Genomic DNA, 27,978 nt, shown 5'->3' with positions numbered 1-27,978 from the left:
CCTTTTCTCCTTTCAACACTTTTCATTTCATCTGAGCCCAAGGCGAGACACTCCAGACCGAGATGCAGCTCTCTGGTGACTCATTCAACTACTTCATTCATATTTCCGGGGCAGCGCTCTAGGTCTGCTGAATAAAGTGCGTACGTCACTCTGCATTTGTTTGGATTATGTGAAGCTCTGGTCAGGGTCCCCACGCTTGCCTTGAAAAAAATTTCCATGCTACCTCCTGATTTTCCAGGTACCATATTAAGTGATGATCTATAGGCCCCTGAAGCTTTCCGCGCCCCCCTCCCCTCACACACACACACAACCCCCTAGGACACCTGACTACTTACTTGATTTAAAAGATGTGCCAGTCAAGTCTACATTGTAAATGCTTAGAGATTATGTCTTACTGATAATATCAATGCATGAAGTAATGCAACAAGCTGTAGATGAACAACAAACGTGTTTTTTAGACCCACACAGCCAGAACCTCACTGCACCGACTGTCTCCTAAAAATGACGTTCCCCCAAAACTAAAATGCATTCTCAATTACGATTGACCAAAAACGTATTTTCTCCCTGATTACGTTTGTGTTTGACTTATTACAAATACGTTTCTAAATCAACATTTTAACACCACCACCGCCTCTCCTTCTCCCTATTACGTGGTCAGAATACTACCACAACACGCCGCCTGTCTCCGGCAGAAACGCGCTCATCCAGGCCGAGCAACATTACGCGGCTACAATACCTCCACAAAGGCCCGCGTGTAAAATCCGGGAGTATTTGTCATACGTCAAACACAAACGTAATCAGGGAGAAAATACGTTTTTAGTCAAACGGAATTGAGAATGCATTTTAGTTTTGGGGGAACGTAATTTTTAGGAGACAGGACTGCACCATTAGACCACCATTACATTTTTCCTCTCGCGCACCCCCTGGAGGCAGCTCGCGCACCCCACTTTGGGAATCCCTGCTCTACAACATGGGATCATCCATTTCTATCTACAATAAAAGCTGTTCACATGTAAAGGGTTTTTATAAACTCATCTTAATTCTGTGCTCAATAGTTTCATTTTATTACTATTTTACACATCATCCAATAAAATTTTCCAGGACAACTGTTTCAAGTTCCATGTAAGTGTTAACTTTTGCTCAGTTTCCATGACTTTTCCAAACCTGGAAAATGAAAAAATAAATTCCATTTTTTCCATGGTTTTCAGGTACCGTGGGAACCCTGCTGGTGTGTGTGTGTCTCTGATCTATGTGTGCATTTTCTAAAACATAGATCGGTTGAAAAAGTATATGTATAATATTGTTGATGAATGAACAACATGAACGTGAATTGTTGACTGTTTGCATTTAGTTCTGTGAATAAATAAAAACTATACTATGAAACAAATACACAGAACACCAGTCCATCTCAGTGCAAACACACGTGGACAACACCTGGTTATTAACGAGATCTGTATCTGATAATGAGATCTGATTCATGGGCCTTGGCATTTACAAGTGGTATTCAAATGCGTTCTCGTTATCTCAGATGTTTCCGCATCGTGATCGGATCTTAATCTACATTAGTCAGGCAAGTCAAAGGAAGCAATGCCACAAACGGACATCGTTTATCCATAAATCAATTTGAAAGTGAAGACTTGTTAGCCACTGCTGCCCAAAATGATCCTTCAGTCCACACGCGTCTCTAAAGACAGGACTACAACTATCACACCATCATGACCCTTCCGAACCCTAAAGAAGCTCATCTTGTGGGCTTCTGGCTGAGAGCAGAGCGTGGGTCCGACTGTTCTACGGGATCGTTGGAGATCTGTGTGAAAGGAAGTGGTCCAGGCTGTGTGCCTCTGCTCCACACTGCAGCACTGTCTCTATCTGTGCGTGTCTGCAGCCCAAACGTCCCTCAACAGTGTTTACACAAGTGGACATCTGGAGTAATCAGAAAACCCTCCGTGGCAAACACTCCACATCCTGTCAGTACGGTGAGAGTGAAAAAAGAGGACGAGAGCGTGACTGAGGGCAGAAAGAAACAGCGAAAGAGAAAAGAGTGACAAGCATGAATTATGGAAGTGTGCTAGCTACTGGAAATGAAGGCTGGGAATGCGATAGAGGCATATTTTTAAATCTTCTTACATCTTCATCCAGGTTGGTTTGCTCCAGGTCTATCACTTTAAACTGGACCCTCTTCAAAATCTCTTCCAGAGACTCACATGCTTTGTAGTCCAGTTTCTCACCTAAAGACATACATCGATAGATTTAGTAAAAATGAATCTCCCGATATGAAAAAGGGATTGGTATGTGTTGATTCCCACTAGTTGGATTTATGGTATGCGGATGTTTTGGTGCTTACCTTTCAGATCTAAGCATTCGTTTCGCAGAGTCAGGTCTTTCAGTTCCTAGAGACAAGAAGAAGACGTGTCAGTAAGAGTCGAGTTTGTGTCCAACTCCATGGAAGCAACCTATCACACAGGAGGCAATGCAATACACTGGTACTGGAGATAATAACACAGATCTTATGCAAACTAAGAAAAACCTCGTCTCATGTGTTCTTACTCAGTCATCTGCGGATCTTGCTGTTGTTGGGGGAAATACTCATTTTTATAGTAAAATCTAAAAATCTTTTGTTGGACATCATTTCATTTTGAAAAATAAAGTTTGACAGTCATTGTGCCTTTGAGTTCTGGTACTGAACGTGAATACTGAGCGAGTCCCAATGATGGCAACTCTGATAGGAACAGTATTGGATACAGAAGGGCTCTGCCATTCCTGGTGGCGTTCTTCAAATGCATTGTTCAAGTGTGGATAGAACGAGCTGAGCCACGACTAACTGTGACCAATCAGGTGTTCATTTGTAAAAAGAAATTGGTTTTCCACAGGACGGCATAAATAACATTCAGTAAATCAAAAAAAATGGGCTTAAGTATGAACAGGCATTTAAAAGTGAAATTTTACTCCGAACCACAGAGTCAATTAGAAGCTACATAAGTATGAATGAATGAATGAATGAATGAATGAATGAATGAATTTTATTTATATAGCGCTTTTCACAGACAGTACTATCACAAAGTGCTTAACAGAGCAGACATTTAAAAGCATAAAAAACACAATGTGACCCTACGGTCAATAAATTACATACACAGAGTGAATAAAAAATGTTAAAGAATAAAATAAAAATAAAATAAAAATGTAAAACAAATGTTAAGAGCAGGTCTAGGACATGGGTTTACTTTTACACAAACGCCAGCCTAAACAGGTGGGTTTTTAGCTGGCTTTTAAAAGTATCCACAGTATCGGCGAGGCGTAGAGTTGCAGGCAGAGCATTCCAGAGCCTCGGGGCCACTGCCTCAAAGGCTCGGTCACCACGGGTCTTAAATCGTGTGCGTGGGACTGACAGAAGACCTAGAGCGTTTGACCTGAGAGTGCGGGCGGGTGAATAGGGGCGAAGTAGATCAGCTACATAAGTCGGAGCCTGACCGTGAAGTGCTCTGTAAGTGATGGTGAGAATTTTGAAGTGTATCCGAGATGCTACAGGAAGCCAGTGGAGAGATCGGAGTACGGGGGTGATGTGAGACCGTCGGTTTGTCCTGGTGAGTAATCTGGCGGCAGCATTTTGGATGACCTGCAGACGGTTAAGAGCAGATACACTGAGTGATGTAAAAAGTGAGTTGCAGTAGTCAATGCGAGAGGAGATAAATGTGTGTATGATCATTTCTAATTCAGGCGTTGATAATACAGATCTCAGTTTACTGATATTTCTTAGATGGAAGAAACATGACCTGGACAGCTGCTTAACATGAGGGTCAAATGACATGGAGCGATCAAAGAAAATCCCAAGATTGCGCAGGTTGCAATGGGAAGCAGAGGAGAGAGGACTAATAATCTGCCTGATCATGGGGACAAACTCCTCTGGAGCAATAACTAGGACCTCCGTCTTAGAGTCGTTGAGTTGCAGGCAGTTTTCTGCCGTCCAGTCTCTGATGGCATTGACACAGTCCAGGAGCCTAGTTAATGTGAATGCCTCGCTGGGTTTGAATGACAGATGAAGTTGGATGTCGTCTGCATATAAGTGATAGGACACATTATAGCTTTTTATGATCGGTCCCAAAGGTAACAGATAAAGTGAAAATAACAGAGGCCCCAGAACCGAGCCCTGCGGTACACCACAAGACAGTGGAGAGGTAACAGACACAAAAGCACCCACAGAGACATTGAAACTTCTGTCACTGAGGTAAGATGTAAACCAGTCTAACGCTATGCCAGTTATGCCCACCCAATCACGTAGCCTCTTAATCAGGATGTCATGGTCTACAGTGTCAAATGCAGAACTGAGATCCAGAAGAACTAACACAGAGCAGTCACCTGCATCAGCACACATGAGAATGTCATTTGAAACCCTCAGGAGAGCGGTTTCAGTAGAGTGTTGCTTACGAAACCCAGACTGGAACTTGTCATACATGTTGTGCCTCTCCAGTGCAGCAGTAAGTTGTTTGGCCACCACTTTCTCTAAAAGTTTGGACAGGAAAGGCAGTTTTGATATGGGCCTGTAGTTCATGGGCAAAGCTGGATCTAAGTTAGGTTTCTTTAATATGGGCTGGATAGTGGCATGTTTGAAATAGGAAGGGACAATTCCTGTAGACAATGAGGAATTGACAATAGATGTTACTGCAGGGCCAATAGTTAACAGAACGTTCTTAAATAGAGAGGATGGAATTATATCCAGAGGGCAAGTTGATGGCTTTGTATTGTTAATTAAGTCCATCAGGTCTTGAAGGCTGATAGGCTGGAAAGAGCCCATAACAGCAGGAGATTGCGAGGAGCTACAAGTAGCCGAACAGATCCCAGGCCGAATGCCAGACCTAATACCTGTTACCTTATCATTAAAATAGATCAGGAATTTGTTGCAATCGTCAACAGAATAGCATGGTACAGTGGAGACAGGTGGTGAAACAATTCCTCTAATTGTGTCAAACAGAATCTTGGGATTTTTCTTTGAAGAAGAGATTAGGTTGGCAAAATAAGCAGTTCTAGCTTCCTTTACTGTGGTATTAAAAGAAACTCTGAGGTCTTTCAGATATAAACGATGCACTTCTAGCCCAGTAGCTTTCCAGAGTCGCTCTGCCCTGCGACACTTCTGTCTCACGCTGCACACAGCTTCTGTCATCCACGGAGTAGTGTTATAGGCAGCCCTGGTCCTTTCCTTAAGAGGTGCCACTTTATCCAGCAAAGTGGTGCAATGTTCATTAAAGGACTGTATCAAGTGTTCAACATCATTGAGATTTGTGTAAAAGTCACAGCAGAAGTGCATCGAGAACTGATCAGCTGTACTCTGAGTAATAATGCGTGAGTGGAATGTTTGTTTCAGACACAAGGGGTCAGCATTGACAGAAAGATCAAAGAAAATACATTTATGGTCACTGATCAATAGGTCCTCACAACGGGTATTATCAATATCAAGACCCAGAGAAAACACAAGGTCCAAGGTGTGACCACCCCTGTGAGTGGCGCCAGAAACATGTTGCGTGAAATTAAAAGATTCAGTAATATTGAGAAACTCAGTAGCTATACAGTCTGTGGTATCATTGACATGCAGATTAAAATCACCAACCAGAAGCACTTTGTCTAGCTTGATAATAGAGGTCAGAAAGTCTGTGAATTCTGATAAAAACTGACCTGCAGGACCTGGAGGTCGGTAAATTAAAAAACAGTAAAACGGCTTTTGCCGGCCCACTTTAGTCAGCTGTAGTTCAAAAGTAGCATAGGATTCTGTGCTCCCCAAGTGGCAGGAAAACTGATTCTTCCAGACCACGGCGAGGCCTCCACCGCGGCCTGTCAGACGCGGTGTCCCAACATAAGAACAGTCCACAGGGCAGAGTTCATTGAAATGGATGCATTCCATATTCTGTTGCCAGGTCTCGGTCAGAAATAAAAAAGCCAAATTATGACTTGTGAACAAGTCATTTAAAATGTGAGCCTTGTTTGTTATAGAGCGTGCATTAATCAGACACATTTTGATGGGGGAAGACACTGTGTCGTCATCAGCACAGGAAGCTTTGGGGGTATGTGCAATAGGACGGATCACTCGTGCAGCACCTCGAAACCGACCATAACTAGGGCGTGAGCGCGAGTCTGTGATTCTCACGGGAATGTTCATGGGTCGTGGAGTGGAAGTTACGTTAGAGGCTGGAGATCCTCCATGCCGCCGGGGGGAGCTGGTGTTGCTTGTAGGGGATGAATGCGGCTGATGATTTATCGTAGAGGAAGAGTGACAGCGGACAGGGGATCCAGGTGTAAACAGTCAATCATGTGAATGGGAGTGAACAGCATACTGTAAATTAGCCGCTAGCAGGCGGCTACCCAGCTTGTTAAAATGAATACCATCCTTCTTAAAAGCGGAAGAGCGGCCCCAAAACAGATTAAAATTGTCAATGAAGCTCACGTTGTTGATCCTGCAGGCGGCCTGGAGCCAGGTGTGGAGGCTGAGGACTCTGCTGAACCGCTGTGATCCACGGCCGAGTGTTGGACTTGGACCACTGATAAAAACAGACAGTCCACAGCTGTTTAAAAAGCTTAAAAGATTTGTAAAATCCATCTTGGTCAACTCGGACTGGTGGAGGGCTGTATCGTTGATTCCCACATGAACGATAATTCGCCGAATGGAAGACGGGAGGGCGCGCATCAGGCCAGGCAGTGTCAGCAGGATGTCTGGAGCCGTTGCTCCGGGGAAGCAGTGTGTCTCCGCGTTGAAGAAACGGGTGTTCCTGATGATTGAGTCCCCGACTATCAGCGTCGTCGGGGCGAAGAGGGGACGAGGCGGCAACACTGCGCGTGCAATACGCGTGGATGGAGGCGAGGATTCAACCAGTGGTGGCGGAGCAGACAAGCAAGGACCGAGAGAACGGGCGACCGAAGCTCGCCGCGGTGCTGGTGTAAAGCACGGTATGGAGCGGCGTGTCCTGGGGCGAGAGGAGGGCTCAGGAATGACTGGCGTAGGGATGTCGGTGGACCCGGGGCTGTGGGTCCCCCGAGGCGGCAGCTGGGATGATGTAGGAAGCTGGGAGTCCGTAGTCAGAGGAGGGAACTCGTGCAGGGCAAGGGCGTCAAATCCATTCTTCAGCTGGACATCGAAGCCATGGGGTGTAGGAGATGAGCGTCTCCCTCTCCGGCTGCCGCGAGCACAGACCAGGGAACAGGGCTCGTGATGTGATGGAGTAGAGCTGACCAGGGCTTTGGGCTTAGCTCCGAGCCGTAGCCAGGAGGCCTCAGGAGCTGCGACCGGAGGAGGTGCCGCGGCAGCAGGACTGGAAGCGATGGACTCATGCACGCGGTCGCTGGCTGTGTCAGTCTGTGATGGACCGAGTACTTAAGAGTGAAAGTTTAAAAAACATATGTAGATAGATATGTGGCCTAAAAGTGCCTCGACCATTTTATGTTCCACTTGATTCTTTAAACCTTTGACCGTGTCACTTATCCAGTGATGTACGGTCGGTATAAAGATATTTAACCTCTTGTCCTGGTAAAACATCCAACAACCCACACAAACACGAAAAACATACAGAGTGCTGCCCTCGAAACTATGTAGCAGTAAATCCCTCTCTGTCGTAGCCCATTCAGCATGAACTCGGTAACCTCTGCCCTCGTGCCACACTGCAATCACTTATCGCCGTGTCGAAACATACTGTTGATCATTTAGCTGTCCAGAGGGTTCACGGCGTCCTGCTGGACTCAACAACACGATGATGGAATATGACAAATGGCGCATCTGAAAGCTGTTTTGTCGTAACGCAATCAGCAAGAAACACCGAGACGGTAACTAACAGAGTGAAGTAATCATGAAACCAACTGAATCATTCGTCTTCGGTCGCATTGGACATTTTCAACAGTACGATTGATGAAATACGGTTTAATTAAAAACTCTGGATGTTCTTGATTAACCAGATGGTGTTTACTGTGTCAACGCAACTAGGCGCATGCTTTCAGCAATTTAACAGCAAGACAATCTTCACTGACTCATATATGGGGCACCTATCAGCGAGAATGACTTTATCAGTGTAAATACCTCCCTGACAGAGCAGCTAGAACCCAAAATAGTTCATGACGCATAGTGTGCCTCTGCACGAGGGGTGGTGGATCTGTGTGTGTGTGTGTGTGTGTGTGTGTGGACAACACTGAGCCACTGATTCTCTTCCTGATTCCTGTGCATCTATTTCATCTATTTTGCCCAGTTTTGATTAGTGTGTTTCATCTGGCCCGGTATGTTTTTAACATGTTATATCGCATTAATCAAAAGCCGAAGTGCTTTATGTCTTTGTGCTAAGCTAAGGTTGCCGGCGCATGCTTAATATTTTCTGTACGGACATGAGCGTGGCTTTGAACCGCTCCTCTAACGCTCAGTCAGAAAACAAAGAAATTTATTTCCAAAAATGTTGAACCTCTGATTTACATGAAACACATTGAACAGGCCGCATATTTTGCAGTCTGCCTTTGAAATGCTTTATCAGTCTGTTCACACATTTGGTCTCGAGGACTTCAAAGGGTCCAGCAACTGAATTGGGATGCAGCCTTCATGACCTTTAAATTGCATCCCTAATTAGAATACGTCTGTGCTTAAAATGCATAATAGAAGTAGGTGTGTGTGCTGCGTGTGGATGTCGCCAAGTCTTACAGTACTGATGTATATGTGACGTAAGCACGTTTCTTCATATTCTCATAATAGGGAAACTACTTTGCTGCAGCAGAAATGTGGCCCGAGGCTCACAAGTTGTCCTGGTCGTGAGACTCTGTTGGGAGTTACTGCAGAGAAAGCATTCAACACACACCTTCTAAATAGTGACCTTTATAAAAACACAGACGCACAAACCTGCCAGAAATGTACATAACCTGCAGGGCCCCTGGCGAGCTGCAACGTGTACAGTGCAGTAGGGTCTTCATAAAGAAAGCATTTAGAGTGAAAGAAGGAAAAAAAGGTGGATCTCCTCATGCAAACCTCCCTCTCACTGGTCAGCCATTTGGTCTGACTGGCTCGTTTGTGTGGCTGGTTACTGCAAGGATGACTAAGCAGAAATGAGAGAGGGCGGTAGTGGACCAAAACACGACAGCGGCAGGGAGGGATGGAGAGAAGCCAGACATGCAGAATATGATGGAGGGGAGGAGGTGGGCCACCTATGTGATGACCATCCCGAAAAACTGTGTCATATACATCCAGATACAGGTAACCCCACCCTAAGTATTTAGGAGCAGTGGGCTGCTGTAAAGTCTTGGTCCATGTGGAGAGTAGGAGCCATGGATCAGTGGCTAAAGGACGACCCACTGTGAAGTCCCAGTGGAAATATACCAGACTGTAGGACTAAATGAAGCTCACAACAGCCGCTTAGCACGGTGGTGTGCATTTCCACAAGTAGCCGATACGTTAACCCAACTTCTTTCTCTCAGCTGACCAAGCGTGTGGGGATTTCTTTGCAGAGTCTCTTGAATCACAAACATCATCACTCACAAATGGAAAAACACCTGCAGGTACAAATGTGCAACGCTCCAGTGAAGAGGCCCAGCTCAGGGTTTTATGAGTGTGTGCTGCAGTGCAACAGAGCAAACAGGAGAAAGTGCTAATGTGTCCCTGCTGCCAACGCTAACACCTACAACTCCTTTGTCTTACTAGAGAGGAATCAGTTTGGTGACTCGATGTTCCCACACAAATCCAAGCAGAGACAGGAACATATATACAGTTTGTTTGCATACACCCTGTATTCAAATAGCAGAGATGTCAGATAAACATAAAATTCCCTGAAATGGCTTGGGCATTTATTTACTGAAATAAAAGTCCAGGTCTATATTAGACAGAGGCTCTCATATTACGAGACCATAGACTGTATATAAGAAGTGGACGTAGTCAGCGTGACGTCACCCTTTGGTTTGTGGACTGTCGTTATGAAGACCCGAGGTCTGCGATTTGGCCGTCGCCATCTTGTCTTTCTGCAACCGGTGAATGGAAGTGACCATATTTGGAAGGCGATGGAATGACGTAGTGATGAGGTTTACGGCTCCGGTACTGGCAGCAACCTGTCAATCACAGTAAGCCCGCCCTAAAGCATACTCATGATCATTTAGTAAAGGAACATCATGCTGTGTTAAAGAAGACTTGAAACTAAAGACTGAGATCATAAACTCATGTTTACAGAGGTAATAAGTGAAGTGAGAAGTAGAGTCATTTTCTCATAGACTTCAATACAATCAGACTTATTTTTGCAACTGGAGGAGTCGCCCCCTGCTGGCCAGTAGAGAGACAGCATGTTTATAGACACTCCCGCATCGGCTTCACTCTGAGGTTGCCGCCTGTAAGAGCCCCGTCTTCTTTCGATACGTTCACATGAAACATATTGCCTTATTATTTTTATATTATTATTATGCATTCTCATATTGCAAGTATCAGTAATTGTAACTCTAGGACAGTGTACCCACCCCCCCCCCCCTAAGCTAAAAGCTGTCAATTAAATGTCAGCTCTATTTATTCCTTACTGACTGCCATGGACAGAGCTTTGTGCTTTAACACTGGATATCTTCTGTCTCGCACACAAGCAGGTCGAGTCTTCATATCTGACAACTATGGTTCCAGTGGAGAGTGTCCTCTCTAGCCTCTCACTGCATAGACTGTTTTCCTGGCTTGTTTTCACAGTTAGCAGAGTGCTCTCGCTCAGACTGACTCGACAACTAAGGTGTTTCTCCAGCATCACCACTATGTTTAACTCTCCTCACTCACTCCAAGAAGGCCAAGTCTGACAAGCTGTCTTCTAGGGTGGATCTGCTAACTGATGAAGTCACTTATCCTGACCTTCCATTCCGGTGCTGGAACAGGGAAGGCTTTCACTATATGCCAGCTATTAAGCCTACCATTACTGCTCTCATGGTTTGTCCTGAAGAGGCTCTTAGGCCGGATGCTAGGTGCACCTTGACCTCAATGTCTGGTCACAGATGCCCTGCTTTCTAAGGTTTATTATACCACGGTGTGCATGGCCCGTATCGCCCTCTCAGCTTTTCTGCAGCAGGCTACCATCGAAGCCTCCTTCACCAGCCTCAGGGATGGATTGCAGGCGTTTGCTCTGATGTAAAGGAAAGTTAGTGGAACCGGGAGAGCTGCTCTACAGACGCTTGAGCAGATTGTCCAGTTTTACTGTGATTTATCTGCTATATGTACCATCCTAGTGTCAGGTTACCAGCGTCATTAAAACTGGGTGATAAGTGGACGGTAGTGTATGTCTGCTTGAGAAGGAGGTGAAATAGAAATGCCTTTTTGTCTTCTCCGCCCATTCATTTGTAGTCCCTCTCCATTTTGCCCTCTGTGACAAAGAACACGTCTCACATTCAGTGGAATAAAACCCCCACGTAAGGAACATTTCAACATGGTAACAATAGCAATACAGATCCAGCACATGCACCAATTCACATACGTACAAAGGTACGAGGTCGGCAGAAATAGCCTACATCAAAACAAACAGCCCCCGAGGCTTCCCCCACTGGATTTGAAGAAGTGCTTATGCAGAGGGATTATGAGACACATGACTGTGCTGGCTAACCCACAAGAGTACGCAAAAAAAAAAGGAAGACATGAAAGGGAGGAACAACCACCCATGCTGAAAAAGGAAGAAGTCCCACCGCTACTGGATACTACAGCAGCACGTGTCCAGAGCCACTGTGCATCATGCCGTGCCCTCGAACCACATTAACAGATGTTTGAAGTGTTTTCATCACCAGAAGACATGGTTTGGGATGTAATTCTTGGAACTTAATTTTGTTCAATCTCACGAACAGGAACCTTCATAATTACATACAACTTTTGGGTGGACCTACAGGGACGTCCTAACTGCTTCCAGCCAGCTTGTCCAGCTCCTGGCTGCACAGCGCTGCCTCAACTGGACACGTTTCTATTATAATACATGTTGTATAGCCTTGTGGCATACGTAGTTATTCGTACCGCAGCGGTTCTGATCTTCCACACTCTTGTTACGGCCTCTGTTGACTCTTGAATCGGGAGGCAGCAATTTTGTCACAACAGACTTTAGCCTCAGTCAATGTGCTCGATGTGAGCAGCACACCACTGTGCAGCTCAGTCAATAGATGATACGTGTTGGCTTTTGTGGTTTGAAGATTGGGGAACTCACCACAGGTAACCACCTTGAGACTGGGCCGGGTCTAGTTCTCTGTAAATGTACACCGACACACAGTCAGGAACTAAGGACAGAGGTGTTGCTTCAAATGTGTCTACAAGCTAAGAGCATGGCAGGTTAGATGGTGAGGTTTTATCTTAAAAGTTTAGTGTTGATAAAACATTCTTTATCAAATATTACAAATACTGTAATGAGGACAAATTAAAGGTATTAAATGTCGGGGCTACACCTAACACTTTGCTGAGGTCTGTTTGGGTGGGAGGTTGGTGAGGGATCCTGTCCTTGTGGTCTGCTGGGGACCAGCGAGGTTAACACAAACGTTTGAGCTCTGCTGTTGAGGTTTTTGAAGTGACAAGGACCGCAGTAGAGGGGAAAGGACAAATAACATAGAGGGAAAAAGCAGGAGCTCAGCGGGCCGGGGTTGTGATGACTTTCCACTCTGCTAAAATGATTTAAGAAAAGATTATCACGTTCAACTAGAGGTGAAAAATAACATAATTTTATTTCTGACATTGTTATGCAGCATTTCAGCACTTCCTCACTGGGTGAAATGAAACCTCTCCCAACAGCAGACAAACTGAGTTACAGTACAATCGAAACTATGCGAGACAGAAAAAAATACTCGAGACCACACCCTGTGCCAAAGCTAAAATGAAGGTTATAAGGTGCAGTTTGTGTTTTAGCGTGCGTGTGTGTGTGTCCGTGTTGAACCTCACCTGTATCTGTTTGAGCACTTTGGGGACGGGTTTACAGTTGAGCTTCTGACAGGCTTGTTTGTAGGACGAGAGGATCTCCTCCACCGTCACATTCTGAGCTGCAAAGCACAGAAAATGAAGCAGGTTAGGATCACTTTAACTGCTTAGTTTCTTTGACGAAACAAAATCATCTCACGCACACAAAATAATTGAACTGAGTGAACAAAATAATGTCCCAATGATCATGCTTTTTCTGCCCCGTATCTCTTAATATTGTCTGATATCCGTTGATGGTCTTTGTTTATTCTATTTGTATTTATTTCTGTTTCTGCATAATGAAGCTGCACAGCGCTTACTAACATGCATTAACGCTAGCAATCCAATTTAACTATGTGCGACAGCTTAAGTGTATGACGGCTTTCTTTTGATGGTTTTTCGTCAGGAAGGTCGGAAACAGGATTTAAACAGCTTTTCTTTATCTCTAGCAACACTTTAAACACACCACAGTTACAATATCACCCTGAAATAGTTTACATATCATTAGCTTAACTGATGCTTGTGTAGTTTCTATGCTCTGCACTTCACTTGCAGGTAACTTGCTTGTGAAGCTGAGGTGCCAACAGTGCAACAAGTTGCAACGGCGATGTTCTGACAACAAACAAAGCATCTGAAATAGATTGGGCTTCAGCTGGATCTGCCATAAGGCCAATCCTGCATATCAGCCAGTGATGCCGCTCCATGACATATTATCAACATAGTGAAGTCTACTGAAACCCACTTGGAAAATCTGCTTTTTTAAAATATGACCCGTTTGTCCGTCTGTCTTGGGGAGTGCTCTCTTGACGAAGAGGATCATAAATTGTAACCCTTTTAAGTGTTCTCCTACTCAAGTCAACAAAAAGGAGGTATTGTTCTTTGTGTGTGTGTGTGTGTGTGTGTGTGTGTGTGTGTGTGTGTGTGTGTGTGTGTGTGTGTGTCAGCCGCTGATGCCTTCCCAGATTGTTGCTGGGGCTAACTCCAGTCAGATGACTGGGCAACATTCAAACCCACTGTTCTGGCTGAGAGATGAAGTGAAGCACTCAGTAAAAGAAAGACGACAAAATAATGACAGAATCAAAAGAAAATAATAATGAAAGAATCGTGCATGTATGCAGGAAGTAAGAAAGATCAGGACACAGAATTAGATTAACGCAAACAGGATGATAAGCATTCTACCGACGGTGTATACAGACAGATAAAGCAATGACTGCTGATACAGACAGGAACTGTTCCTATGCTTCGACTGTAACAGTACTGTACACATCGGGCTAGTGTGTGTGTATGAATTAGACTTTGTGCTGCAGTCAGCATTTTGATTTATCTTGCCAAGGTGACAATTTGTCTGCTTCACTATTAAGTGGGTCCGCCTCCTCCGCCCTTTGTCTTCCACAGTGACCCTCATCAGTAACTCACGTTCATAGTCTGTATAACGTGGTGCCAGAATAGACTTGACTAACCAGCGTTACTATAATGTACTAAATAATAAAACCTGTGTCTTTCTATACTGATAGTTTCAGCGTGTAGATTTGGAGGGTTGAATATGTATGTCTATGCGTTTGTACAAGCACAGGTCAGAATGAATAACCTGCTCGTGGGACAAAAAGGCCGTTCAAAAAAAATGTCTGACCAACCGTGTTATTCACCGTCTCAATGAAACGTACCAACGTCAGACCACGGCTGACAATACCACAAGAGACGATACTACAGTGAGTCTGAGGTAATAGTGTGTGCGTGGCAAAGGGCCAGTCAGTGCCACATGAATACAATGAGAACGGCCACAACACATCCTTTACTTGTTTTGAGACCAAGTCCAAACAGCCACTCAAATGGAAACCACTTTACTTTTGAGTGTACGTGTCCACATGAAAACTCACTAAAGCTGGTTGATACGATGACTAAGTGGGTAAAGGCAACGGCCAGAACATCTAAAACAGTCTGGCAAGTTCAGAAAAGTACATCACTTTACTGTAATGCAGCCTTTAAAACCAGGAAAGATAACAATTATGTCAAATTACGAGATTCAAAATTGAAGATGAGGTCTCGTCTCATATCGCGATATCGATATATTGCCCAACCCCATCTCCATCCATGGTGTAAAGTAGTCCTTTAAATAAAAACGCATGTTAATCACTTTGCTGTGGAGGTTTCAAGGCTCATCTCCACAATTCATGCCACGGTCCAGGATTTATCTTGCCCGATATCAGACAGAACTGTCAAATCGTTACACAGTTTCCATCTTCAACCAATCACTACAGACCAACGTGTCCGCCTGAATGTACCGGTAATGTCATTTTAAGTCAACAGGTGACGTGTTGTCATGAAAACATACTTTGTGGCGGAGTATTAAGAGTAGATCGCAGCGTGTTAAAAGAAAGAAGAACTAGCCTACGATGTTGGTCCATATTGAGAAGACATGCCGTATATGTAAAATGTATTTGTTAATAGAGGGGGTCATATCAAACTCAAAACTATTATTCAGCAGCACAAACGTGCAAGAAAGGTCACAAGTGCCGGAAATTCTCGCATATAGACCAGGCGTCTCCTTTGGGAGGATTTGTGTAAATGTTTTAGATTACTGTAAAGCGTGGGCAGTCGGAGCTTAATGTTACAGTCACGGACACAAATGAGGAAGGATCGCGATACGCCAACAAAGATGCTAAAGCGCTTATTTGACTATTTAAATCGAGAAACCGCTGTTTCATGTCACAACACCAGACGTATCAGTCCACTCAAACTCTGTGGAGTGGGCCGATTCATAGGTTTGGACCCAGGCAACAGTTCTCTTGGAAGCTGATGCTTGAAAATCAATTGAAATTAACACTCGATTTATCCAAAATGTGTGCTTTATCTATAAAAAGTCTACAGAACTGTGGATTCAACCTAAGTGCCTCTGCTGCCAATGTGTGAGAGTGCAGTCTTGTACATTTGTACAGCACAGTGTGTGCGTTCAAGTGAAAAAGTGTTATTGTGCAGAGTCGCAAGTGTGTGTGTGTGTGTAAACACTTCCTGAGGGAAGGGTTGGGGGTGAGGAGGGTCCCCTGTTTACTACACAATATTTTCACACATAGCTCATTCATTTGAGAAAGAGAGAGAAAGGGGGGTGGGAACCAAAATGGAGACTGAATACAAATTTAAAACATTTTTTTCCTAGAGTCTAATCTATCACTACTGTGCTCAAAAGCAAAGTAAGCAGTTTTAAGGAAGCTTAGATTGAACGCCTCAGCAAAAATGAACTACGAGTTTAAAATACGGAACAGAAAGCAACTCGGGAGTCAAATGCTTGGCGTGAAACAGAAGATTTGAGCATTAACCCGCAGGACCATTAAGAGCTGAGCTACAGCTGAATTTCTGCTGGCTTAGTCTTTTTTTTATTGCCCTCCTTCAGTGGTGCTGGTGCATGTGAGGAGGAGGAGGGAGGGGTGAAGGGGGAGACAGGGAGGGGGGGGGGGGAAGCACGGCTCCAAACAACCTCTTTGAAAACCAGGTTAGGAGGAAGAAGAGCGCTAAAGTCGGATTTAGAAGGAAAAAAAGCAGAAGGCAGAGATGTAAATGGGTATAAATATTTATGGGCTGGAGATGCACATGTTGCAATACCCATGGGTGGCCACAATGTACAGGGTATTTCCCACCTTAAATAAGTTCACCATCAAAAAGATACTAAAAAGGTAAAAATGTTTAAATTGTTATGGTGCAGAAAACTCCAGAGCGTAACTTCCCTTGGAGATTTTTCAGAAACGTTTTGCAAACTGTCCGACCCTTTGCAACCCTATGAAGGCAAGGGGAGGAGGAAGAGACAAGTGAGCGAAGGGAATTTCTTCTTCTCTGCTTTGACCCGGTGAATCTGCAAAATAACCCAAACAAGCAGCATGCCCCTTTCCCCCTAGTTGTTGTTGTTGTTCTGGTTGTTGTTGGCCACAGTCCACTGTGTAACAACACGCACTGAACTTGCTTCGTCCATCGCCGAGCTGGAGAGAGAAATAAAAAGAGCAGATCCTTCTACAACAGCAGGCTGACTCTGCTGACTCAGATCAACAATCGAGCTCTGTGGACACTATGGTGAGAAATGATGACGAGCTTTTGACAGCTATCTTGCAGATGCAGATTTAGCCTGAAGTGGAGCAGACATTTTAATAAAACGGGATCAACATCTGGCTGTAGTTATTCAAGATGGTCACAAACTAACATGTACTGAAATTACTAAATTATTAAAAATGCTTTTTATGTGCAAAAAGTGTCAATTAGGTTGATAAATATCACATAAACTAGATCTGTAAATAATTGTCCTCACAAACCTCCCCTCGTGGTTTAGATGTGTTGAAGGTAGAAAGAAATCTATGCAAACAAATGTAAGTGTTCCCGTCATGACAGGATGTCTGGAAATCCATTTGGTATAATTTAGTTTGTTGTGGTAAGAAGACCCTTAGGGTGCATTATGAATTCACCAAATGTGGGAAAGCAGCCTCACCACTCCTAAAGTCTTCAATGAACGTGCATCTTTTCACACTTCCTGAACAAATTAAGGCTATGTTGCATCTGTGCTTCACTGCACAGCCAGCTGGAATGGTATCTTGGGGCGAGGAAAAATGTCAGGCAACAAGGGAGGTATACCTGCAATAAATCATAAAAGAATGACTTGAGATGAACAACCGGCAGAGCCGCAACAAGTACAGGCACAGGGTGAGAGGACAGAGCTGTACCTGCAGCATGGCAAAGCTTCTTCAACCATTGTATGTGAGCACTCAACCGAAACCTGCCATGTCACATTCACACCTTAATTACACCGAAGCTATAAAGCACAAGGCGAGGTCAAGCTTTTCATTTAACATTTAACATGTCATTTTACTTTAACAATGGCAGGCTGGCATCAGAACGGCATACTTTTTGGGGTAATGCACAGACTATAATAAGATAACTAAAATGATGCATTCGGATACGGATTTGTACATCAATTAGCACGTCAACGAAGCATTCAGGTCAGCCATAGATTCCATTAAATTAATCAATTTACTTCACTTTTAATAACGCCAACTAATAAAATACTGCCAATTCCTCCCAGCCACTAATCAAACCAATGTAACATAGTATCATTTATTTTTTATTTTCAATTAACACTGCCAAACAAGTCTTTTGCCATGAGAGTATGATAACTCATTAAACAAGATGTGCTATTACTAAATGCAGCTAAAAATACAAGACTTCTCTTCTCCTCTGTAGCTGCAGCACATCGCGCTGTTGCACTCAAATCCTCTACCGCCGCCCACTAAAGGTCAGAACACATCGACCCACAGTGGACGAGTGGGCTCCGGCTCCAGACTCAGCTTGTGCTCGTCTTACTGGGACATATGAGTTAACTGTTGTATGAACGCGCCTTTGACGGTCACCATCACCATGTTTACACTTTGTGTGAGAGGCTAGCTTTAAAAAGGTAGGCCAAGGAACTACTAACTGCGTAATACAGTGGGAAATATGCATAAACCTATGGGATCCCAACCTGCCACTTCAGTGTATTATTTTGTGATATTAATGATTACTAAGGCAAAGGAACACATTAAAGAGAGCTGTGTTGTCCCGTGTTTATCTGAGACTGGGTTGTATCCTGGAGTGCCGGTGGGCAGCACAGTTCAACCAGGTGACGTAGCGGAGCAGACTCGTGTGGAACTTAACTTTTAGACACTGAAATAATCAATGAAGATATGCTGCTGTTCCTCGTGCGTAGATGTGCCATGTTCACTTTTTAGAGAGTGTATCATAATTCATATTTTCCTCATGAAAGATGCATTATTTTATCCACCCCCAACCCATCCCCTATTAAATCAGATTGGTATTTTTTTTTTATGACCCAACACACCCGATCCTGTGCATAAAACTGCAATCTTCGTTGAAGGAGCTGATGGATTAGATTTCACTGGAGTCGTACGATTTAATGTGACAAATAAATAGATTGATAACATTAAGTTTGCAGCCTGAAAGTTAATTTGGTGCAATCGCAGCTGACAGCAGCTACTGGTAAAGTATTTACATATTTCTGTAGTAACAGCTATATCTTGTATGTATCAGCAGCTTTGGTTTATGTCCAGAGCGTAATTAGTTTTTCTTGTTTTATTATATCTCTCGAGAAGTAGTTTGGATGCGTTTTCCCTGGAATCCAGTTTCCCGGGAATAAAGAAGTTGTGGCATTGCCTAGTGTGTGTGAGTAATGGTTTAGTTAAAAAAAACAAGGGGGAGGAAGTCGGATTGTAAAGAGTTTGTGATGGACTTCTGAGTTCTGCCTATTTCTTTTTTTGGGCATAAAGCAGCATGACCTAACAGCTAGTTCTGGTAAGTCACAAAGAAATTGGGCAACACGGACACCACCCAGTCTCCAAACCTCTGAAAAGACTTTGACAGCTTTCAGACTTTTTGAAAAACATCTAAAAGAAACACGCGAGGGGTGGACTCCACCTATCTTCTTATTAAGTTGTTTGAAAAGCAAATGTGGTTGTTATCTTCAAAGGTAGTGGATAAAGAGCTGGCACCTCACCTACCAGAAAGATGTCGGGCAATTTAAAAGATAATTTTGCAAGAAAGTTGCAGTTTGTCTCTGATTTGTTGTATTGCCATTTATTTTTGTGTGAAACTGTTCAGTAAACTCCATTGCATCTACAATTGAGAAGGCGTTTGAGTGACTTTATGTCACAGTCTGTTTATCCTCCTCAGCCTTGACATCTTTGTGCCTTCACCACTCACTCTTATTCTTTGTCGAGCAGACAAGAAACAAAGTGCAAACACACGGTCTTCCAGGAATGCTCTTCCTTCCTTCACTCCAACAACAAGCAGAAAACAAGCACAGATGAGTGTTTGCATGTGTGCAGAGGAAGACGCCACACTATTTGCAGAGACAGACAGACTGAGGACCATAAAACTTGGCACAAAGAGGATCTCTTTGAAAAAGTACAACTTGCATAATGTCTCGTTTCTTCTGTTTACACTAGTCTGCACACTCCGGTTTCAATAGTTAAGAACGATACAGCACAATCTGTATGTGGAGAGCTTAAGAAAAACTTTGGCAGTGACCGGGAATGTGGTGAACACTGTACCAGCCTCAGTCGAGCTACTGCAGATAAACACCTGAGCTGCTGTCTGCACACATCTGCAGCTGCATGGACAGCCCAGAATAATGTTAAGTTACATAACAACAAAACTAAGAGAGAAAACTGTGAGAAAAGATCGTCAGCCTGTTGACTGACCTAGTTCACTCTTCAACAATGTGTTATGTAGCAGCTAATACTGCTCTACAATGACGGACAACCAATCCTCTGGAAGGATTAGCATACTGAGAGGAGAGCTAAATACTGAAAAGATAGAAAGCGTGAGGTCTCTGGAAAGTGACCGTAAAGTGATCATTTAGACATTTATCAGGTTAAATGTTTAGTTACATAAACTTAATTCAGCTGGCATAGTATCAACGTAGTCACTGGCATTTCACAAGACCACAATGTATACCAAGCCTGTGGGCAAACCTCCAGAGATAGAAGGGAGTATGTTGTGGATGGAGCACCAAATTGCCCACTCCTACTAAACATGCAAGTGCCAAAGTGTTCAAAATAGTCCCCTCTGCCGGTCTCCAGTCCCATCGCCTGCCATTTCACACCGCCGTGCTGTGGGTGGTGACCGTAGCGTCATTCGCACATGACAGCTGGCTGCCTGGCTGGTCAGAGGCGGGGGCTGCCTCTACCGGGCAGGATGAAAAGACAGCAGCAACACAAAGAGAGAAAAGTTTGCATTTTAGCAGAGCGCTGCCTTCTGCTTAAAATAGACCAACCAAAAGGTTGAAACTATTGATCGTCCTGAATCATCATTGGTCTGTACGAGGGCAGTGGGTTGGAAGAGTAACAGTGATGGCTTCTAATAATGTGGCTCAAGAAACAGCCAGACTTTGCAGGAGTGGAGTTATGCAAAAGCTCTGGAGTCGATTCAAGTAGCTGATCTGCTGAAGGCAGATCAATAATTAACAGACAGCTCTCCAGTTAGACTGAGGCAGAAGCTAAAAAAATTACAATACACCCCCCCCTACATTTCACACCATTGCTCTCAGATAACAGTGTTTTTACGTGCATTTCCACAATACTGCATACACAGCAAATCGCAACATGCCTATGTTAACTTCATCTCTCTCTCTCACATCTCATGGGTCACAGCCTCTAATAACCTGATGCCTCTGGGCCTTGGGTCTGACTACATGAGACAGAGCTGCACGTAGGCCTAAGAGTGTGGCTGCCTGCAGGATAAACAGTTATTAATGTGAAGGAACTGTCCGCACTGCAAGTAGTGGGCGTTAACATATTTGTACACAAGGTGTACTACGACAACGTTATAGTACTCTACCATGCTCTACCAGTTCACCTGTTACTCTTTTACTCACTGGTAGAGCAGTCGAGTAATTCAGCAAAGTTTGAAAACATGGCACAAGAAGCAATTTCCAAGTGTATAGCATTCATCAGGCTTCGTCAGCAGCGGAAATGAAATATGTTTGTCTAAAAGGCGGTGACTACCTGTTTTTCCCAACTAATGAACTTGTATGTGCCGTCAGCTATTAAATGACACAGTAGCCCATTTAAATTGACTGAGTAGTCAAAACAGTGACACTTTCCCCTCAATATATTGAACAGTAGAAAATTCCCAGTAACGCGGACATTGTTCTTCTAACGATAACATTGTTGTTGCCATAACTTTCCACAGTTGTAAAATCCTGCTAATCATAAACTGCAGTCTGTTGAGCTTTGAAAGCATCCATCCCCTGCAGGAATATGACGTCATTTAATTACATCTAGAGAGTTGTTTGTTTAAATCCAAGATTTGCCATCAATGAACACAACCAAAGATCGATTTGAATGGAAGCAATCAAACACAAATCACTGACGAGAATGAAGACAATGCACGCATGTGTGAAAGCTTTCAAAAAATAAACGAAACAAAATGACTTCAATCTGATCTCAATATGACGTACTTAGACGGAGCTAGATCGATGGATTGATACACACAGGAATAAACACACGGCAGTGAAGTGATGGTCTACCCACCAGAGCAACTACAGAGAGCTTTTACTAGAATAGAGCATGTGCTAATGAAGGTGATGCAAATGTAAGGTGATTAAAAAGTAAAAATAATGATTATATAAATGTATATATACATTTATGAACTACAAATGCAGATTGTGCATAAGGCTAACATAGCCAGTAACGTACAATACTTGGACTGTAATCAACTAGTCCTACACAATGTTGAGTTTTTGAAATTCAAATGATTGTATTTGTGACTTATAATAGTTCTAATAAATGTAGCACAGTATTATCATATCTCTGCCTACATTACCTACAGAACACACCGTATTACGTGATTAACTTCTGCTTCCCTTCATATCAACCGCACAATCAGTTCGACCTTTGAAACTTAAATAAACTACGTGATAAATAATCGGAGCCACAGATCATTGGTCATCTCGATACGTGACTGTTTGTTTAATAAGATCCCAGAAATCTTGGTTACCCCCGGGGAGTTTAGCTGATAATATTTCAGGTCTAATTTACTGTCAGACTGGCTACCTGGCATGTGCGCTGTAAACTGATACGGAAACATTTGGAAAAGCAACAGCGTCATGTGACAAGCAGCGAGGTTCATGGATGCAACAAGGTACGTTATTTTGAGTCGGAAGAATATAAATTAGAGTAACATGCAGTGAGCACAAACGGGGGGACGTAAGTGTCTTTCTGATTGTCCGTCTGATAAATTGTAGGGGAGTTGATAAAACAATTCATATTCAGCTCAACGTGAGGCAGTTTTGCTTCCTTCTACTCCCCCTCCCCCTCCCGGATATCTCGCATCACTGACCCTTGCTTTGGCCTGGCCTACATTTTTGGCTTTATACACCATGAAAAAAACCAAAAAAACAGTACTGTCACTGGCTTACCCTCAAAACCGCACAAGTCACAAATACACTGTAAGGTTGGAAGTATATAGCCTCGTCCAAAAACAACAGATTTGGCATCCTTTCTGATTGCAATCAGCTGTTTAACTACCGTATGTTGACGGTCGTCACAGCACTGCCAGCGAACACCAGTTGTCACACTATGACTGCAGCTCAGTTTATGAGATGATGCCCGACTCCACGCCAGATGAAGGAGCGTGTGAGTCATCGTCTCATCGTTCATGATGTGCCAGTTGATCAAAAAAATAAATAAAATAAAAGAATTAAACATGAAACGACTAAAGCAGTATAACTCTGCATGAGAGGAACTAGACTGAAACAACTAAGGAAAGTAGAAAGAAAACAAAGCTATTATCTATTATATTTGTGCTGCAGTGATGCTAAATTATTAAAAGTTTAAACTTAAACTGTTAAATATGAGCTTAATATTACATGGAAGAGGGTGAAAAAGAAGAAAAAGTAACTTTTCATTTTGTTTGCAATTTCTTAGGATTGGGTTCGTTACGTCAACACACGGAAAAAAAGGCAGTGCCATATCCTGCATGAGCTTCCTTTTGACATGTTCTCACTGAACAAACAGGATCCAACAGAATAAAATGGCACACCTCAAGGAGTGGTGGGATTCACTCACAGTATGGCACACAGCAGAGGCCTGGGCCCATATTTAGATTCATATAGGTGTACTTTGGCTGCTGTGGAAATAAAGCCAGACTAAGCTATGTTATTTATCTAACTATTTAAAGTAAGAAAAGAACTTTAGTTTGAAAAAAGTTTCCGCGGCAAAGGTGCAGCACTAATTGCACTGTAGTGCGATGCAACAGATGACGAGTTAACACAAAAGCACTCGACACACCTCTCATACATCCACCAATCCCAGTTTTACCGACCACACATAGAATTTGAACCAGGACAGGTCACATGGAGCTTGAGAATTAATCCTGGCAAACTATGTTCAACTGACATGTTCATACAGGCACGAGTACAATAAAAAGAAAGTAATTCACACATACAGGCGGGCGGACACAAACACATATACGTAGTATTACCATGTCTCCAGGGATCCTTGGGCTCCACTGCTCCAGAGATAATATCCTCATCTAAGGGAAACGTCACCCGTTTGCCACTTGGCTTTTGTTTATCGTCCCCCTCCTCCACAGAAGGGTACAGTCCAGCTTGGTCTGTGGCAGAGGCTTCTGTGCTGCTCGTCTGGATGGCGTCTGACGGGCTCTCAGCTGGGACATCCTGAGCCGTGGGCTCAGAGTCTACAGTATTGTCCGTGAACGATCTGTCATTTGTCGATTCGGCCTCCAACACGCCGCTCTCGTCGAGACTCAGATCCACACCTATGTCCATGTCCCCACCATCGTCCCCTTCTTCCACAACAAACGTTGCAGGATCAGTGTCCTTATCTTCCTTCATTTTCTCCACCCCAATATCATCATTGTGCTGCTCATCATTAGAAAAGATCAAGTCAGTGGGATTCCCTACCGCAGGGGTGTCTTGAACAGTGCTCTTTCTATTCCCGTTGACCTCGTCAATTTCCAGTGTGTCTTGTGCCTGGTGGTTGTCCTCCTCCGCCGCTTGAAGGTTGTCGGTGAGCTGAGGCATCAGGTATGTTTCGGAGGCCTCTGTGGGAACAATGTTTTGTTTTTCTGTGTTACTTTCCATCATCAGTTCAGAGATCCGGGGGGTGACCCCTTCTGTGTTGTTGGTGGTGTTGTGATCATCGCCCACGTTGCTTCTTGTCTTGACATTGCACAAATCTAGACACTGCTTTTCAAAATTCATGTTTTCATTTCCAGTGAGACTCAGATAGTAACTGTGCCAGACAGCCTAGATATTAGGTTAAACAGTGACTAGTAACCCACTGACATGGATAAGCCTGTCTCACGACAATATACTTAAATGTGAACCTATACTGGTCCTGTATTCACCAACTTATATTCAAGTGCAATTAGAAAATTATACCTATATTTTAACTAATTTGTGAATACAAGGGGTGAATTAAATAACCGAAAATCTCAGGTGACTTTGGTGCATCCTTAAAAAAAACAGCTAATTAAAGTGCAATTTCACACAAAATTTCAAATCAAGAAATATGTGAAAAATGTATCCTGTTACAGCAATTATCTGTGTGCCAAACCAGGCAACTTTGTTACACTTATCACCACCCAGGCAGGCAACCACCTCTTAATAATCTCTGCCAACCGTGTCCTACAGGAGGGAAGCGAAGAAATGCTCACTGTCGTCAGCACATCGCAAACAATACTTAAGACGACCAGGGCAGTCAATAGAAATGCACAAGTCCCTCAGGGAGCCTCCATAACAGAGAGAGCTTACTGCTCCGACACCAAACCAATTAATTTGCATGAATATTTGAGCGAGCTAATGTTAGCTAGCTTGCTAAAGTTGTTCTTCCAGGCCCGTGTGCGGTCACATGCCAGCTTCTTTACGTGAGCCCGTCTGTTTCTCCCACACAAAGTCCATTCTTCTCGGTCAATAACAATATGTTCCGGCCGTGGAGTCTCACCCGCCGTCGTGTTGCTCGGCTCGCATCACAAACGTCGACCAGCCAGGAAAAAAACAGGCGTCACACTCCGCGCAATGACCATGTTTCAGTGGCTAAGGTTTGCGCTATAGGGAACCGTGGCGAAGCTACACCTGCCGGCACAAATGCCGCTAATTATTATGAGATTATAATGGATGTTCCGACCGCACAGGTTTTGTAAGTGTTTCTCTATCCGGGAGAAGTACGTTGAACCTGTTTTATCTGGCGTTACCATTCGCTAGCTTGTTGAAGTCCAACAACTGTTTGTTGTTCACACGTCTTACGTCAGCACGTCGTTACCCACGGGGGCACGTTCAAGAGACGCAGTGTTGTAGACAGTTGCTAAAGAGGTTAAGACTAGGAATCGAGACTAATTAAGACTGGGTTGCTTACTTTTATTGTATTTATTTCACTCCTAAAAATGTTTGATATAGTGTTGGACAAATGACAACAAAAATGTAATTCTTTTTTTCAGTTTGATCTTACAAGGACTCCATGAACACAGTAAAAAGGTCATGAATAGCAAACATCACTGCCAAATAAGTTTCATGTGAGTCATTATTTCCAACCTTCTGCCGGGTTGTTTCACATTTGTTTTGACATTCTTTTCAAGTAAATCCTGACTTTAGCAGATACTTCAAATGCTCTACCGCCATCTGTTGTGAACGATCAGAGTTTGATAAAAATAAACACATGGGCAACCATTGAGGTACAAGGAAGTATCTAATTGCCTTGCCAGGTCGACCTTTGTTCCAGATTTGAAAAAAAACTGAGAGAAAGAATTGTAAAGCGATTACTCCTTTGAAAGTCAATGAAAATGTGAGCTTTACAGAAACCTTACTGCGAATACCAAATCTTGACGCCGTTAACATTTTGGGCCACATTCAAAATTCCAGCACAAGTCTTGGGTGTAAGGGCCAAAAAGTAAACTGCATCAAAGTCAACTTCAATAGCCGTGTGCACCGTCTTGACAGCATTAGGCTCACAGGAGAAAGACCAGTGTAATTATCCTTCTAGGTCATGTCACTACATTCCTCAAAAAACTTGAAATTCTCAGCTGCATGAAGTAGGCAATAAAGCACACTTCCTAAGCATTCAGAGAAATTTGCCAGTCAAACTCATATGGTGGACAATTTTCCCCAAAGACTCCGCATCCAGTGTCTTGCTCAACAAGTGTCAAGAAATAAGAAAAAAGCAACACCTTTAGAAATATAATACTTTTAATATATGAAATTTGTAAAAACACGTAAATTCACAATCAAAATTCTTGAGACTGAACATCTTTAGCTGAAATATCCTTGGGCACTTTGGTCTTCTTGGGGACAAGGCTTGCGTGGATATTTGGGATGACCCCACCCTCGGAGATCGTGACCCCTGCCAGCAGTTTGTTGAGCTCTTCATCATTTTTCACTGCCAACAAGATGTGGCGAGGAGAGACGCGGTGCTTCTTGTTATCACGACAGGCATTTCCTGCCAGCTCCAGGATTTCTGCGCAGAGATACTCCAGGACTGCTCCGAAGTATACTGCCGCACCACTGCCAATTCGCTTAGCATAGTGGCCTTTTTTCAAAAACCTGTGGATACGGCCCACTGGAAAAGTGATCCCTGCTCTGGTAGACCGGGATACATGAGGTTTTGCTTTGGATACAGCCTTCTTTCCACGGCCAGACATCTTCAGTCTTAAATTGGGAGAAAATCAATTTAATACATCTAGAGAAGAGCGTCATTAAACCAGCTGTTGTGTTTAAAATTAAGGCCTATAGAATTTTAGGTCATGTTTAAACATGAGCGCAAACACAGTCTTATAATGCACAATATAAGAAAGAATGAAGTCATTCCTCTTGCAGTGGCCCACATCAAACTTTCACAAACACTCACCACTATTCTGCACTTCCTTCGTGTTAAAAGAGCAGGTACACACTGAAACAAAGAACGCTGCTTTTATATGAGTCAGGCAGTAATTGGTTGATTGCTGACACCTGGCTCCTCTGCTACATGAGAATGGATGTTGAAAGACCCACAGACTTCTGTGCAAAGGGAATCATGCAGTCTTGGAGGCTATCAAAGGAGACAGAAATAATCAGTGTTAGATATGAGAAAAGACAATAATGAGGAAGTAGGTAGAACAAGATATGATGTGAGACAAGAAGGGCAATCCATTCGGGTCAGATCAGGTTGATGTTTTTGGCCTTTTTTGAAATGGTAATTTACTGTGAACTTACTAAGAAAATCCTAGAAAATTGATGTATTTATAGATGATGCTAGGACATTTCTGGATGTGTGAGTTTCTGGAAAATGTGTGTGGCAGCAGTTGAGAGAAGCTTTTGGCTCTTAAACACCTGGAAAGTATAGAAATTATATCAGAGAGGGAAGTTTTAGTTTAAATCTAGTAGTTTGTGGCAATGCAAAGGTTTGGATGCCAGCTGCCATTAACAAAGAAGAACAGCTTACAATTGACAACGTTATAGACTGTTTGATATCGCTCGCATACATTTAACTGAATAACACTGCAGGTGGACACTATTGTTTCCTGTGGAAAAGCTCCAAATACCAAACATTTGTGTGAAACCGATCACAGTAACT

The 27,978-nt window shown here is 43.4% G+C and overlaps 2 protein-coding genes across 2 annotated transcripts in view; both read right to left on the bottom strand.

The window, feature by feature from the left end:
• The window catches only part of ppp1r37 (protein phosphatase 1, regulatory subunit 37), a 35,682-nt gene extending 10,060 nt beyond the window's left edge, over positions 1-25,622 (bottom strand). Inside the window, exons 1-4 of the mRNA XM_079271882.1 lie at positions 23,894-25,622; positions 12,866-12,963; positions 2,345-2,390; positions 2,128-2,228 (exon numbers count right to left, since the gene is read on the bottom strand). Coding sequence (XP_079128008.1) covers positions 2,128-2,228; positions 2,345-2,390; positions 12,866-12,963; positions 23,894-24,635 — 987 coding nt within the window. The 5' untranslated portion in view covers positions 24,636-25,622. The remainder of the gene's footprint in view (positions 1-2,127; positions 2,229-2,344; positions 2,391-12,865; positions 12,964-23,893) is intronic.
• A 1,031-nt stretch (positions 25,623-26,653) lies between these two features.
• LOC306779422 (histone H2A-like) lies at positions 26,654-27,067 on the bottom strand (the record flags this gene model as incomplete). The annotated part of the gene is made up of 1 exon (XM_079271321.1): positions 26,654-27,067. The coding sequence occupies one exon, from the start codon at positions 27,065-27,067 to the stop codon at positions 26,654-26,656; it is 414 nt and encodes a 137-aa protein (XP_079127447.1).
• Positions 27,068-27,978: the final 911 nt, after the last annotated feature.

The sequence above is a fragment of the Melanostigma gelatinosum genome, assembly GCF_949748355.1.
Source record: "Melanostigma gelatinosum genome assembly, chromosome: 7".
Lineage (NCBI taxonomy): Eukaryota > Metazoa > Chordata > Actinopteri > Perciformes > Zoarcidae > Melanostigma > Melanostigma gelatinosum.
The sequence above is the reverse complement of the archived record's forward strand: the minus strand, read 5'-3'. Positions and strand labels throughout refer to the sequence as shown.